The sequence below is a fragment of the Monopterus albus genome, unplaced genomic scaffold (genome assembly GCF_001952655.1).
Source record: "Monopterus albus unplaced genomic scaffold, M_albus_1.0 scaffold269.1, whole genome shotgun sequence".
Taxonomy (NCBI): domain Eukaryota; kingdom Metazoa; phylum Chordata; class Actinopteri; order Synbranchiformes; family Synbranchidae; genus Monopterus; species Monopterus albus.
This window is the reverse complement of record NW_018128149.1, coordinates 315,350-331,342: the sequence shown is the minus strand read 5'-3', so window position 1 is coordinate 331,342 and position 15,993 is coordinate 315,350. Positions and strand designations below refer to the sequence as shown.

The 15,993-nt window shown below is 44.2% G+C and overlaps 1 protein-coding gene across 1 annotated transcript in view; it reads left to right on the top strand.

Moving 5' to 3' along the window:
* The window catches only part of LOC109972780 (sodium channel protein type 3 subunit alpha-like), a 78,219-nt gene that overhangs the window by 52,072 nt on the left and 10,154 nt on the right, over window positions 1–15,993 (top strand). Inside the window, exon 8 of the mRNA XM_020621910.1 lies at window positions 3,490–3,553. Coding sequence (XP_020477566.1) covers window positions 3,490–3,553 — 64 coding nt within the window. The remainder of the gene's footprint in view (window positions 1–3,489; window positions 3,554–15,993) is intronic.

The window sequence follows — 15,993 nt, the reverse complement described above, 5'->3', positions numbered from 1 at the left end:
TTTTGAACTATTTAGTGTTTTTAGCAAATTTTTGCCTTTTCAAATGAATGGGGAAATTCAACTTCAGCATACTTTCAGCTATTTCAGCTATTAAAATGTTCAGCTCTTGAAGGACATTCATGCTTCTCTTCAGAACTTTTGTAAACTTCATACTTTTAAAATATTTAGCTTTATTTTGAAAATCTTGCCCCATTCAAATGAATGGGAAGTTTTTACTTCAACATACTTTCAGCTATCAAAATGTTCAGCTCTTCAAGGACATTCATGCTTCTCTAGAATTTTTCTAAACTTCATACTTTTAAAATATTTAATTTTATTTTGAAAATCTTGCCCCATTCAAATAAATGGGGAAATTTCAACTTCAGTATACTTTCAGCTATCAAAATGTTCAGGTGTCAAAATGTTCAGCATTTTCAGGGCGATTTTTCAGCACTCAGCATCCATACGCATTTTCTTCATAAAATGCAATTTTTAAGTTTTTAGCTGCTGTTTCAAGTTCTCGGTGAAGAACAGACAACGCAGGCTGCGACCCTCAGCCAGGTTCACGGGCTTCTCCCCTGGTTTATTATGCTTTTCCAACCACAAGGTGCCAGTTTCACACACACCACAGATGCTACTCTCTGTTTACATTCTGCTGGTCCCTGGCACCTCCAACTCGTGAATGAGGTGGGCTGTGATCTGCCGGGTACCGTGTAGTCTGTCACATCTCTCATCCAAGAATGTATGACCTTGTATTAGTGTAATCTGACGTAGCGACCGTCATAATGGACAAAAACATCACGTCGTCTGAACTGATCAATAGGATCAGTAGAAGCACAGATGGCCCCTGTCTGTCCTTGAAACCAGTGGTTCATAACCCTGAGTGAAAACTGGGTTAAATATGTACTGGCCTGTGATGAAAGAAGTCAAAAGTGCAAAGGTTTATTCATGTACGTAGTGTAGTAGGCTCCATGCTGCTTTATGTAACTGAAGTTGATGCACCAGGACAGGAGCAGGTAGCGAGATATGTGACCTCACCTCAGTTAATTCAGTCCCAGGAAACTCAGTCTTTTTTCTTTGTTCATCAGTATAAATCAGTTTGGTTCAGGTTTGCTACTGGATTTGTTCACCACCTCCACAAAAACATGACTAAAGCTTCTGATGGAAGAGTGCAAAGGAATTTGAACAACAGCTTTATCAGTGAACAATGTCTTTCATTAGTGGCAGTGCAGATTTAGAGTGTCTCGGTTTATTTTTCTTATCTCCTACAGATGAAAATGCATGACAGGTAGGTATATTTAGGCTTGTCACAGTAATTAGCTGCTCTTGAGTTTGAAAAGAAATGAAATGAAGCCCACTCCCCCGACATCCTGTTGAGACAGTTTTCCAAGTTTCTGCAGCTCTGAGATCTTCTCACATAGGGGTCTCTGAGAAAATCCTTTATTAAGTGTTCCTTTATACATACAATAACATGCATTTACCAGAGGGATGCTTTGGAACCGTGATGAGCCTCAGGTAATGACTGCGACTGCACAGGCTTCCTCGTTACTTTGAACAAAACCACTCCAGAAGTGTTTGTTGGCGAGCAGGGATACACTCAGTAACAAATGAATGGCCGCGCTCCTAAAAAGCTTAAGTGCCTCTGGTGCAGCAGCGGTCAGTTGGGGTCGGAGCCGACCAGGAGCTCCACAGAACCTGTTTCTGTTTGTCAGAAGAGGAAAGTTTGCACCTGTGCATCCACAATAAAGGGAAGAAGAACAAGGCCTTTGAATTGTTGAAGTGCTTCATTTCAAACAGGTTTTACTGCAGCAGCTTCCTTTGTTTCCCTGAGTACATTTAGTGGAGTACGATAAGAACATCACTCCCACTTTAATATTTTCTATTGGAATGCTATGTAATTGGTCATAATGGCTGGAGTTAAATGCATGTGGTTCGGATTATGTGTTGAATAAAAGATGAGTATCCTGAATAGTTGTTCCCGTAAGGCAAATGGATGAAAATGTCAAGCCACCATTTAAGGTCACCATTTCTCTGAAAAGTTGTATCTGATGTGGCGTCTGTCAGGTTCCCTGTCTGTTATGTAAGGCTGACTCACAGAGGAACAGCTTTTCACAACAAAAATACAGTTTCTAGTGCTGATGTTACTGTAGATGCCTCAGAATGGGAGGTGATGGTTCTCACACTTTGGGACAGTTTTCTAGGCGAGTAAACAACCCTAACCTAACACCTAACCCAAACACTACTGTGTGAGACTGAAAAGCAACTTTAAAGACCATTTTTGACTAGCTGGACCTAATTTTCAGATATCATTCCAAACATTTTAGTTCATCTCTTCTTCACCGAATAGCTGAGCAGCTACACTGGTGGAAGCCTGGTGACACGCTGCCTCCTGCAGTGCCGCTGTTGGCTGTGGCTAGCTTTGTTTGTGTACGTTGTTTTGGCTTAAATTTTTGTGCATCACAGGTTTTCAAGTAGCAATTTTGAACATTAGCTACAGTAGCAACAGTGTTTGACCCTTTTTAATCTCTCTTGTTAGAGCTTCACTCACTCATTTGTAAATGTATTTTATGTATTTTAGATTTATTGTTTCACCTTGGTCTGGTCTTTTATTGCCGTTGGAAGGAGGTGAAGGACGTCTTTTATCATGTAGCCAATAACCTCACTTTAATTAAACCTTCCAACTTGTTTAAAGAGAAAAAACAAATCAGATAGAAACACTAAAATACATCTTTAAAGACACATTTGAGAAACTTTGTGAAGCAGCAAAAAAGAAAAGCCTACCTGATTAAATACCTTTATCTCAGGCATAAATACTGAATCATCAGACCACATCAAAAGTGAAGAAGTGCTTGTTTTATTTCTGCAGATGTGCATTAAAAGCTTCTGAAATAGTTGTGTCTGATACTTCAGTCCCTGAGCGAAGTATCTGAAGTACTTCATGTGCTGGTGTTAAAGGATATTAATGTACTTGGAAATGGCTTGTGGTCACATTTAAGTGTTGAATAAATGCTCAGCAAACTGCGGGTCCTGTAATGGGTTTGATTTTATAGCCTCCCGCTCATATGGTGTCTAACCAGGCCAGAACACACAAGCCGAGTTTGATGAGTTTATTGATCCTGCGGTAACACACACTGACAGCGAGGTGAGCACAAACTCACACTGTATCATTTGTTGTCTAATAGTGCACAGTTTTGACATCGTATATGACCACTTCACACTTGAAACATTTGTTCACATGTATATTACACATGAAATACCCTCACACAGAAACCAGCGTGGAACCGGGACAAATCCTGACATGCACTCTTCACGCAGGGGTCTTCCACACATTTACAGAGGCTTTCAGTTATTTATTTGCTTACTGCTACAGGACTAACAGGAGAGAGAAGGACATGTCAGTCAAGTCCAGTCCAGGAGAGGACTCATCAGACAGTGGAAATACCTGTGTATGTGGAGACCGAGCTGGGACAATCTGGAATCTAAACTGGAATTTTGGTTTTTGTTTTCCAGACAACTTCTACAAGGCGGATGGAGCCAAAGATGCCTTAATCTGTGGGAACAGCACTGATGCAGGGTGAGTCCACCTCTTCTGTGTCTGGGTTTCAGACCAGTTCAGAAAGTGCGTATGGCTGTGGGCGGATGACACGGGCTCACCTCACCGCTGAGGGTGGAGCCTGTTGAAAGCCTGAAGGGTTTAAGAGTTTAACAGAGGGGTCCCCCTGAGGTGCAGTCGTTGGTGTAGAGGGAAAACGGCAGTGAGAAGAGCACACATCCCTGGGGGGCACCCGTGCTGATAGATCAGGTGTTAGCGCTGTCTTTGTGCCTAGTCAGCTGACTTTATGAAAAAAGTGCCTTTTAATCCATCATTTAAGAAATCTTCCCTGCTAAACTCTAATAATTCTGTGTGGCTTTTAGTGATAGGCTTTAGTCTCCTGCTAAATTAAAAAACAAATGCAAGAAAGCAGAATATGCAGTTGTGTAAATCTAAAACCGCCTGTGTAACATTTGCCTCCTGTTTATTGTGGTTTATAGTTTTGGCAAAATGGAGCCGAGTGTGTGTGTCTCATTGTGTGTCGGAGTCTCGCTCCTAGTACCCTGCACTGCAGTGTTGTGTGACATGTCAGAACTGACTAGTATCTGTGCTAGTGTCTAGGCTAAGAGCAGGGTGCTGACAGACTGACTGACACAGCTGTGACAGTGTGTGTCAGACAGAATGAGACTATATCCAGCTCACAGTGGAGCTGCCTTTGGAAAACACATGGGAAAACAGAAGCTGACCGCGCTATATGAAACTCCTCTGTGAACGCAAATGTGTAGCTAGCAGGCTAATAGAGAGCTAACTCTTGTAGGACTTGTAGGCTGCTACAGGAAGAAGGAAAGGAGGATGGGTGAAAGAACAAAGCTGATGCAGACAGGGAAGAAGATGAATGAGGAAGAGGATGGACATGAAGGGACTAGAGGAAATGGGAGGGAGAGGACCAGAAGGAGGAGAAACACAGGAGAGTGGAGTCGTCAGAGAAACTGAACTGTTCACATGGCAAAATAAAACCTGGAACAGCAGAGGCGCTCTAAGACTTTCCACCCGTAGTGTACATGTAGTTCCTGATTTTTGAAGGCACTGACCAACTGTCTCATCCTGTCCAAAGTGGTGCAGGATCAGAAAAATGTGTGATTTAGGAAGGTTGTGATAGAAGACCTGTCTGGTTGTGTAGTTTGGAGGAGAAACAGTCTCAGGTGAAGCAGAGCCGAGCAGTTCTCTCTGCATGCTCGGCATTTCAAGGTTTGATGGCTTAAGAACTGAAACATAATGGTTGTTATAGTTGCTTTCGTCAACGAAAATCTTGGCTAAATATTGTCGTCAACAAACCTTTATCACATGATGAATACGGGACGCAACGTAAATGCTGGTCATGTGACGATGACTATAATTAAATATACAATGCAATATCGTTGACAAAAAAAATGAGACTAAATGTGGTTTACAAAATAAAAACTATGCTAAAATGTCTCTTCATTTTTGTTGACCAAAACGAGATGAAACGAAATGTTATAACGTTGTTTTGTCTCATTTGGTTGCGTTATTATTTTGCAGTATTTCTGTTTCCTGTGTCTCGCTTCAGGGGCCGCATCAGGTCACACTGCGCAGACGCAGGCGATGTGACTTCTTTAAGCCCCACTCGCAGCATTAAATAGAAGACGACAACAAATAAAGTTAAGTCTGACACAGAGAAAGTGACAGATGGCCAGTCACTAAAACTAGATGAAAATAGTCATGAATAATTCTGACTAAAACTAGACTAAAATGCTCAGACATTTAGTTTACTGAAACTAGACTAGACTAAAAAGAGTTTGAACATGACTAAAACTAATAAAAAACTAAAATGACAGCTTCACACAAAGACTATACTAAAACTAAAATTAAAACAGGTGCCAAAAACAACTGTAATGGTTGTATTTAAGAGAAAAATGTAAATCAGTCACCACTGTTGCAGCTGTTTCTTCATTTACTACCTGAATGCATTTATTTTCATCCTCCAGCCCCCTCAGCAATGTGTTTGTCAGAGCCTACACTGTGGCTCAACTCCACTGACATGGACGTTTGTCGTGCTGAGATTTCAGACTGTGGCAGAGTTTCTCATTCTGCAGAGAGACGACGTGAGTCAACGGTGTCGGCTCAGTTCGAGTTAGAAGCCAGTAGAGGGAGGGAGACGAGGCCGCTGCTGGATGTAGATGAGTGAGTGAGTGCCGATGACAGTGATGTTGATCACAGTGTTGCTTTCTTCCAGCGATGAAGCTGCTCTGCTTATGCATGATGCTGATTCACACGGGGCAAAGTTCACGGAGCTAGCACACACTGACACACTGGGGCTTACAACCAGCCACAGCACACAAAATCAGCCAAAGTGCAGCCCATCTGTGTTGGGAGTACCTGGTCCAAGGTCAGCACGATCTCTTCTGCACCTTCACCTCAGAAACCAGTTGTTGTTTATGTTGTGTTGTGCTTAGACCATCCCACCTGGGTGAACCTTTGTCCCCAGGGGCACGACTTCAGGCGTGCCATGGCCTGGACTGGACACAACCCGGACAATCGATGCACTGTCTGAAGGCCCTTAAGTTTCCTGATTCTGTCTGTGCTTCTAAGCAAAGTTCATGTTTGTTCATCAACAGCTCCACTACAGAAGTGGTGCAGAGTTGTGAGTCCAGGCCTGATATTTTCTTTTTTATGCCTTAAAAAACTGAGCACAGAAATGAATAAGACGCTTATCTGCCTGGATTGTCACCTCATTATTCAGTCTAACATTGTGCTCACATGTTCTGTGTGGAGAGGGAATTACTTGGCGATAACCCAGTATGAGTAACATATCTGTCACCTCAGCATCATGCTCAGATGATACCGGAGCTGCGATAGTGGCAGCAGTTAATGCTTATCATGTCAGAAGAAGGAGTGTATTGTATACAGAGCTGTGATTTCAGTTACTGGGCTCACAACACCCTATTGTTTCTACTGGAAGAGTTATCTGAATCACTTGGAAATGAGACATAGCAGTGTGGTCTCACTGACTCTGAGGGGCCACCGTTCGGCATAGACACCGTGTCACAAGAAGTGACGTGCATGATAAACACTGAGAAAATGTCAGTTTGTATCTCGAGTCCTTTCACATGCAGAAGGAGTCCAGACCCACTTCATGTGCAGGTCATTGTGTTGATTTAATTTCACTTTTGACCATCAGTCTACATTCACTGGCCCACAGCAACAAAATGACATGTTTGGAGAAATGTCCACAAATGTGCTGAAAACCGATCTCTGGGATCGGTTTTTTGTAGAAGCCCCTTTAGTAGCAATTTAGCAGGTGAAGCTGCTCGTGACCAGGTCAGGCCATAATGCCCTTAATGAGTCCAAGACCGCCTGGACAAACCGGAGAGAGTGCTGAGAATGCAACAGCTTGAAACTCGAGCTAAATAATTTTAACAATGTCAGTGCGCATTGTTCTGCACACAGTGATTATATGAATAGAGGAAAATGTGGCTGTCGTAAAGATGTGACTGTGCATGTGGTGTGCCCTGTGGCATCACCCTGGCCCTGTCAGTATTCTGCTGATGTGCCTGCAACATGCCGATCACACGGCGAACATGCAGCAGCGCTGCAGAGTGACAGCTGGCCCAGCCTTGTTAGGGACGCTAATTAGCAGCCGCCGTTAGGGATGCTCGTTACGGGAGCTTGTTGGTATGTGACCCATGAGGTCAGCGGGAGGAATCTGTGTGCTGAGACGAGGCCGTTAGGAGCCAGAGGGCCCCCAGAGGGCCGGAGCCTGATTGTCCTGTTTCTGCTGCTGAGGCGGATTTACCAGAACAACATGCAACCAGTCCCACGTGGTCTGTTTATCCTAAATCTTCTTTGCTTTAATGTGATTTGAAAGAAGTGAATAGGAGTCCTGGTGTGCGCCTGACATTTAATCATCATTTGTAAATTTGGCATTAATGAGTGTGTGCAAGTTGCAAGATCATATAAGCCAGTATTTTCATCAAAGAAAAAAAACAAAAAGGCCTGCTTCTGAGGACATGTTCAAAGTCTCGCCTTCTTCAGCTTGTAAAACAGGTGAAAAATCTACTGGACATTTTTCACTATGGGCAAGATGGAGAAGTCTTTATGGATTTGGAAAGTGCATTGAAACACCTGGACAGGAGCTGCAGCGCGTTAGAATCATACTGAAATCTGTTTCAGAGTTCTGCAGTCATTTTACAGTCCCTCCGGTTCTCATCCATCTGTTTTCTTTTGGTCTGGGTTCTGGTAGCCGGCGTCCTTCTCTCCCGCTTTGCCTTTCAGCTCCTCCTGGGAGTCCCACCTCGCTCCCAGGCCAGATGGGATTTATAATCCCTGTCGTGTGCTCCTTCACAGGGAGAAGCCGGGAGCCCAGGTGAACAGGAAAAGTCTGAGCTTCTCACGTTGTTTCCGTGGCTGAACTCAGCCACCCTGGAGGGGAGACACATTCTGGTCTCTTGTGTCTATGAGAGCTGCACAGAACCCAAAAAAGTTTTCAGTTGCTTTCAGTTCCTCAAAGTGTTTTATTAAGTATGGCTTTTTAGGAGCTGCGTCTTTAAGGTCACCAGGCCTTTAAGGTCACCACAGCCTGTGTTTCGACTGTGGTGACCTTAAAGACCATTACACTGGTTTGGTAGGTGTGTACATTTTCCAAATCATACATGGTTTGATGCAGGATTTTTGTGGGAGAGATGCTTTGTGTAACTTTATGACTCCACTGAGTTAAGACACAGATTTGTCTCTGTCAGGTTTAGTTCCTTCAGTGAGGAAGAGGAAGGACGAGTGTGACGCGAGGCACTGTGTAAGTCAGCACACAAGTTTTGTGTGTGTGTGTGGTCCAGTTTATCTCTGTGTAACCACACAATACAGACTTAAGTCCTTCCTCTAATACATAACTCATCACAGTCAGTATTTAGTCAGGACGTTCAGTTACATTATCATCGCTAGGCAGCTCAGTTGGGCTGAACATTTTTGTGTCTGCGCACCCTGAAACATCACATCTGAGAAGTGGCTGTAGTGCAGCACTTTGCTTGTGCACGTGGAAAGCCGCTGTCCGTCAGCTGGGTTTCACACATCAGTCTCCTTAAATGCAACATATTTGATGAGTTTTCAAAAAAGTCTTGGTGAAGTGAAGTGGTCAAAAAAACATGGACAGCTCAGCGGACTCAGCAGCTTTGAGGCTGCACACCGGTAACACTGAAACTCATTTCTTTATTGAACCAGTGTGTGGAAGGAGTAAATAATGAGCTAAGCTAAGATTCATTAAAAAACCTACATTCTGACGTGGACGCTAGCACTTCAGTCCCTCGATAAACTCACATTTCATCCTCACATAGCTGCAGTTTCCAATGAGAAATTCAATCGATGGCAAGAAGCTGTTTTCCCATTACAGCTGGAAAACAACTCAAACCTTTATTTGCCCCAAATGTGACAAGAAAATACAGGAACAAATTAAAAAAGTGGAGGTGTGGCTTTAATCACCATTGACCCAGCCTCATCTGAGAAAGTCTCCGCTGTCGTCAGGGCAGCTGGCGAGAAATATGGCTTGGCCCGACTCGGAGGAAATAGCCGCAGAGGGGGTTGATTTTCCTGGAATACACTGCGTCATGTAGCAGATATTCATCATTCCATTAGCCTAGCATCCACTCCTGGTGTAGCCGCATCGATGCACACCGACCATGTGGGCGTCCCATTAAATTAGTTTAACATTCACTTTTGCTTGTACCAGTGCATTTGCAGCTCTGTGTGCGTCTGTCTGTGTTTGCAGGCTTAGCTTCCAGTGTTGCTTAAAGCTGCTGCCATGTTGATTCACCTTCAACTGTTCCTGTGTATGTTTGACTGTGTGTGTGTGTGTGTGTGTGTGTGTGTGTGCGTGCGTGCACCATAAAGCTCTCAGCGCCATACATTCTCTGTTATAAATAGTTAAAACATTATGTTAAAAGCTGCACTGATCAATAACTCAACCACAGTATTGAAAACATTTTTCAAAATGGGGATTGAGTTTATTTGAGTGCTGTGCATGTGTTTGTGCAGCTCTCCATCCATCATTGTGAGGACATTTAGCTGGTCCTCACAACTTCAACGGGCATTCTGAAGGCTACGACTTGGTTTCAGGTTAGAATCAGGTAGGGCTGTGTGTCAGCGTGTCCTCACAACTGTAGTATGACATGAGGCTACGAACGTGGTGTCTGTCCAGTGCTCAAGAGTTTCAAAAGAGGGTTCTCTTACTGAAACGCTGGTCCTCAGTGTGTGCGCACCTGGTATTACACACACTGTCTGGACCAAAGCCTTCCTCGTGGGGATCAGATGCTGGTGCTGGTCCCCTAAGCTTCAGGGTGATGACTTGGTTTAAGGTTAAGACTGAGATTGTTGTTAAATTTAAAGTATCCAGGAAATGAATGTAAGTCAATGCAAAGTTCCCACAAGGGCTGAAAATGTGTGTGTGTGTTGATGACAGACAGGTCTCAGCACTTCTGCAGGTCCTTTAGTTTTTCCCTCAGCACTAAAACACTAAAGGAAACCATTCATCAGTGACATCCCACCATATTTCTGTGCAGTATTACTACTGCTATCAGAGTTGTGTACTCACAGATGTTATGACCTTGAGATGAAAAATTCTTCTTCCTCTAGTTTGACTTCAACACAGGTGACGTGTTGTCCTGGTCATCATCCGACATGTTAGTGGGAGCAGCAGGCGCCTTCGACTTGGTTTGTAGCCTGCAGTTAAAAATCAGAGACTAAGAAAAACTCAAAGTAGAGTTTCTTTAGACAACCAGCCAGCACATGTTTCCAGTTTGCTGCTGCTTCTTGATTTGCTTGGAGGCTGGCAAAGCAGCTTACTAGTGCATTACTGCACCCCACTGGACTGGAGTTTGTCCATGTTGCTTTTCCTAAGCTTTGTGGGTTTAGTACACACCCACTCATGATGCAGGTGTCATCACCATGCCCATTTGGATCCATCAGGCATCTGGTTCTCGATGGGAACAGGAATCCTAGTTGAACCGACATACCTTTGGTCAAAGTTCAGAGCTTAGTTCACAAATTAGTGCTGTTTCTCTACTACTAATTCCACGAACATTTCATCTACTGCTACTAGTACTACTTCACTGCAACTACTGCAGTAGTCCTCCTAAGGCCTGGAAGGACGCAAAGCTTTTCTTGAAACATACTGTTCTTGTGCTTGGTGAGGGACACGTGGAGGGTTTTCATAATGATTTAGGGACAGGTAGGCAGAGGACGATGAATAAGCTGCATCAAATTAAAGTCAGCTACTCACTGACAACAGTCAGTTATATGAACAACCCATACTCAAAGGATTAAGTGAATTTTATTGATCCCTGAGGGTAGACTGGGGTCACGACACAGTGGAAATTCAGAGGTGTAGGCTGAAGAACGAGGAGACGTGTGTTAAAGGACATAAATTGAAACATAATACCAAGAAAAATATGATCTGCTGGAACAGAAGTTGACACAGGGCTGCTTGAATTTCTGCTGCATCTTTCCTTCTGAGAAACAAGTAACAACACAAAGGACAAGTGACACCTGGGCTTGTACACAAACAAGCTCTTGGTACACGGCTGCATGTGAACAAAACAACCTCGGAGTTGACGCTCTGGCCTTCTCCTCCTGCCTACGTCCGACTCCCTCAGACAGGATAATGTCGACCATCTTGATCATGACCCCCTGTACAGTATGTTATCTGCGCTGACGGCCGGACCCTCCCACCCCACACACACAAACGCACACTGAATCATGGGTAACCAGAGGCCAAATTAGAGAAGAGAGAAAGGGGAAGGCTCTGTTAACTCAGGAAGAGGACGCCTGATTTAAACCATCAGATGATTTAATTGAGACAGAGAAGCCTGAAACTGTACGTGTTATTAAATCTGTGCTTCAGCTGTTTTAAGGCTCTATATTCAAATCACAAACACTGCACGTTTTCTTACTTACACTTTATAGCCATGCAGATGGCTTTAGATCTACAATCTCAAGCTGGACAAAGTTGGAGTCATGTCGAAGTTGTTATCTCTCTGGTACCTGTTGGCACCATGGATGTATTGAGAGAACGGACTGCGGTTACTATTCGCTTCATTCCTCTTAAGGTTGCTCCATTATTTCCAGTCATAAAAACTACTCAGATGTTCTGCACGATTCCACGTTTTTGGGCGCACTCGTGTTGAGCAAAGTCTCCTGCAGTTCAGTGCTTGTGACTCCGCCGGTTGCACGGTGGCTCTCTGCTCTGCTCCGCTCTACTGACGATACCCACCTAGTCTGATGGAGGGAGGCCCCTTAAACCCACCACTCAGACAGCACTGTCCTCGTCAATATTCATAGTGTTTCTTATCACCTTGTGCATGTGAAATGCAGAATACAACATAATAGGGATTTTTGACAACCTAAACAGCCACAAATCTTTGATCCATGTTGTTCATAGTGACCTGTAGGGTTTGTCTGTAGACTCCAGCACAACACAGTAGGAAACAATAAACTAAATTAAAAGAAACGATTTCACTACGTAGCCTGTAGAGGCTAAAACAAAACCAAGGAAAAATGAAGGAAAAGTTATTTTCAGTCCAGTTGCAAACTTTCTGCTGGTGTCTGTTATGACTGATCAGGCTCCTGGTGCAAGTCGGAGCTTTTTGGTTTCACCTTCACTTGCCCTCTGTAGCCAGCTGGGGACAATCGATGAAATCAATAAACCATACATAAATACGCCACTGATACTTCCTGAGGTTACATCCAAACTATTTTTGTCCAGAACATTTCTGCTGTTGACAGGCAGTGTTCAGATGATAAAGACCCAGGGCGCACCGCTCGCCTCTCGCTTTCAATGTGGAGTTCCAGGTAGAATCCAGTCTAGCACTGACCTGCACTCTGGGTCTGGACTTCATGAAAATAACACCTGAGTGCAGCCCAGACAGATTTCTAACAAGATAACTGGTGAACTGTGCACAAAGTGAGAGTTGAGGTGTGGGGGGTGATATTGGTAAACAGGACAGAGTCCACAGCAGAGCTGGAGGAGGACGTAGTCACAGAGAAACGAATACTTCTTGACAAGTGGCTTTATTGACACGGAGTGAGTTGACACTGTTGACATGAGGGAGCAGAAGGTCACTCCGCCGTGTGGGCGAGTGAGAACTGGTCCATATGGTCTCTAACCGAGGGCTGTGACTGCTGCAGAGGGAAATGCAGAAAAGCCTGCAGCGAGGTGTTCGCTCAGTCACTCGATAGCCTGGACAGATGTCACCTGGTGGTGCATTCACATGTTAATACAGCTGAATGATCGGAGTTGATCCCATCTGCCCTGAAGCCCGGAGAGATGGCCATCTCTCACTGAAGCATGAGCACAGAAATGTAGTTGCAAGAAGCCAAGAGTGGTGACCCGGTTGACTCTAGAAGCTCCTGCTGTATCTACACCGAAAGCATTTCAGCCATGTTTCTGATGTCTGCAGGGTTACATTACTTTTACATGGTCGTGTGGGTTTTTTTTTGTATATGATCATTTAAATATAACAGAGACCCAAAAAGACAAGGAAAGCTTCAGAGAAAGGAGATGAGGAGACACAGAGGACAGCGAACCCAGACAGAAAAGTAAAAACACATCCATATATATGTGGAAAGACAAAGGGAAGAGGAGCAGAGATAAGGAGAGCGGGAGATCAGGTTTCTCTGGGATCACTGATCGACTGGTGCTGGTCGGATCCAGAGCTGGTCTCAGACCCATGTCTTCGGTCCGTGGCGGCCTCCTCGTCCTGTTGAGATGCCCCCCTGGGCTCTGTTTCTGTAGCATCACATTATCCTCCTGCTGTAAGTCACTTTGGTGCAGCTGGTGAAGTGAACATGACTTGGCACTCTGCACAGAGGAACATCAACAAGTGTCTGGATCAAAGCCAGTGCAGCTTCTTCCAATACCGACACACATAGCACAGTAATGAGCCACCGGAGAACTTGGTTCACGGCAGCCGAGAGCAGTTGTCAGGCTGCTCCTCTCTGGTCGCACGAATGTGGATAAAGTAAACAGCGTTCACCACTTCTTCATTTAGAACAATGACACCTGGACCCCCCCAGGCCACTGACTAGCCATAACACACACCCAAAATTTAATCCCATAGATGTGAAAAATTGGTAATGAAATAATTGAATAATGTGAACTTGTTTTCATCAGTTTACATGGGAAGAAAAATACAGTTGGGGCCTTATACAGCCACGGGTCTGTGTCTGCCTCCCTTTCCTCTCTGCTCCAGTGCAGCTAGCCCTGGGGAAGGCCAGCCAACTCCGGAGGACAGGACGCAGTGAAGGGTTCACGGTTTTATATTAGTGACAAATCTTAATGCATCGTGATAAACAGAATCCAGCTGGTGAAGATACTGTGCTGGTGCATTCACAAGTCACTGTAGCCAGGAACTGGTAAAAAGCAGCAGCAGATGAAATAACAAGCTGCCACCCGCTGGCAGCATCTGGCAGGATGATGATGTGTGTTGACAGGTGGGGGCACGCCACTGTCCGGTGTCCCAGTGCTGACCACAGAAAAACTGCAGTTTTAAGGCGTGTTTGGTGTGTACTGCACTTCAAGCGAGGCAGACTTTTATGATACACGCGTATAGAAATATCCTTCAAATCCAGCAGCTTGCAGAAGATAAAATAGAGATTTTGTTTAGTTTTTTCCTATTATAGGGTTTTTGGAGCGGTTCCCCTTATCTGACGGCCAGGTCTAAGGACAAAAGGTGTGTTGTATAGAAAAAGCCCCCTGAAGTAGCCATCCTGATATTCGCCTATATAAATAAAATTTGTAGGCGCTCTTCACAGTCCTTCAGGTGAAACCCTGACAACATATTAAAAGTGGATGCAACACTAAAGCTGCCTGTGAAATTCTGTGGAATGCTCAGACTGAGGTGACGAGCTCGCCGATGGAAAAACCACAAATTAAAGTCATAAAAACTGATCGGAGCCTGTGAAGCTTCTTAGTTTCTGGTGTATGAGTTAGAAAAGGTTTTGCTGAGGATAACGGGGCGGCCGAGAAAAGGTTAAGTGGCCTTTATTCCCTTTAGAGTCTCCTCAGTAACATTTAGTGGCTCTGTCAGCGGTACACTGTGGCAGGAAAAGCTCCCCACTGAAATGAATAGAACGCTGACATTTTCCATAATGAAATGTAGACCAAGAGCCCGCTGAACACAAAGCACTGAAACAGCGACGTTGTATTGAAAGCTAACATTGCTAAAATACCATGAAGTCATCAGAGATTCAGCTGAAACAAAGAGTAGTTAAATGCTCCAGCACAGTGTTACAGTGAAGACGTGACAAACAAGTGAATTATTCAATAAGTGTCACTGGGTTTATCAGGCTGCTGTTTTCTCTCCTTTATGTGATATGTCCAACAAACCAGATTCATCTTTCATGGCTCAGTGTGTTGACTTTCGACAAACTGCTGCTGTAGCCAGTAATCTGCACACCGGCCGTGCATGTCGGGTGTCTGTCGTGTGTCTCTGTGACAGCTCATCCTCTGTGGCCCTTTAACCTTTGTTTTGGTTTTGGGACTCTTCATGTTTGTGAAGTTCTCCTTAGAGTTGTGTCAGTGTTGTCTCTGTCCATTCACTTCCACGCGTGTCTTTGCAAATGAAAGTGTAAGTGTAAATGCAGGACCCCCCCCCACACACACACACAGCCGCCACTCGGCTGTGATTAAAGCCTTGGTTCGCAGCCAGCCCGGTCTGTGCTGTGATGCCAGCAGCTCACCGACCTGCCTCGATAGTTTAGCTGCTATTTCAGGAGCTGCTGTGTCACTGATGAGACATGAAAACTGATTCAAAGCTGGAGGGATTTTCTCTGCCCATCTCATGGAAACACTGGGTGACCCGAAGGTAAAACTTTCACTTGACAGCCCCCAGGCCTCTGTCTTGGGCTGGGATTCTTCTGGTCAAGCACAGACGTGACCTCTAGCCTTGACAGGGTCGACTGTACCAGACACCTGTTTGGATTGGGCCCGGCTGAGTCAGAGAGACTGGAGACTAGGCTAAACTACTGTAAACTAGACCGTATCTGACATCATCAGGCTAATTTAGATAGAATTATAGTTAATTTGATTAGATTAAATTAGATTAGACCAGATTAAGTTGGATTAGGATATACAAGGCTAGATTAGAGTGAATGGAGTACAATATGACACCAGACTACACAAGCCTAGATTAGACTGCTCTAGGTGATATCACATTAGACTGAATATAACAGGGTTCGACAGGGCCAGAATAGATTAAGATGAAGTGAAGATGAGGTTAAAAGTAGATTAGATTAGATTAAAGTTCAAAGTTCAAGTTCAAAGTGTTTATTTTGTCATATGCACAGTTAGGAAACGTGTTTCCCTGTACAATGAAATTCTTACTTTGCCGTCCACATGAATGCCACAAAATACAAATGAAATATAAAGTAGATAAATAAGTAACACAAAATCTAAGGCACTTTAAGCAGCAAATGCAGCA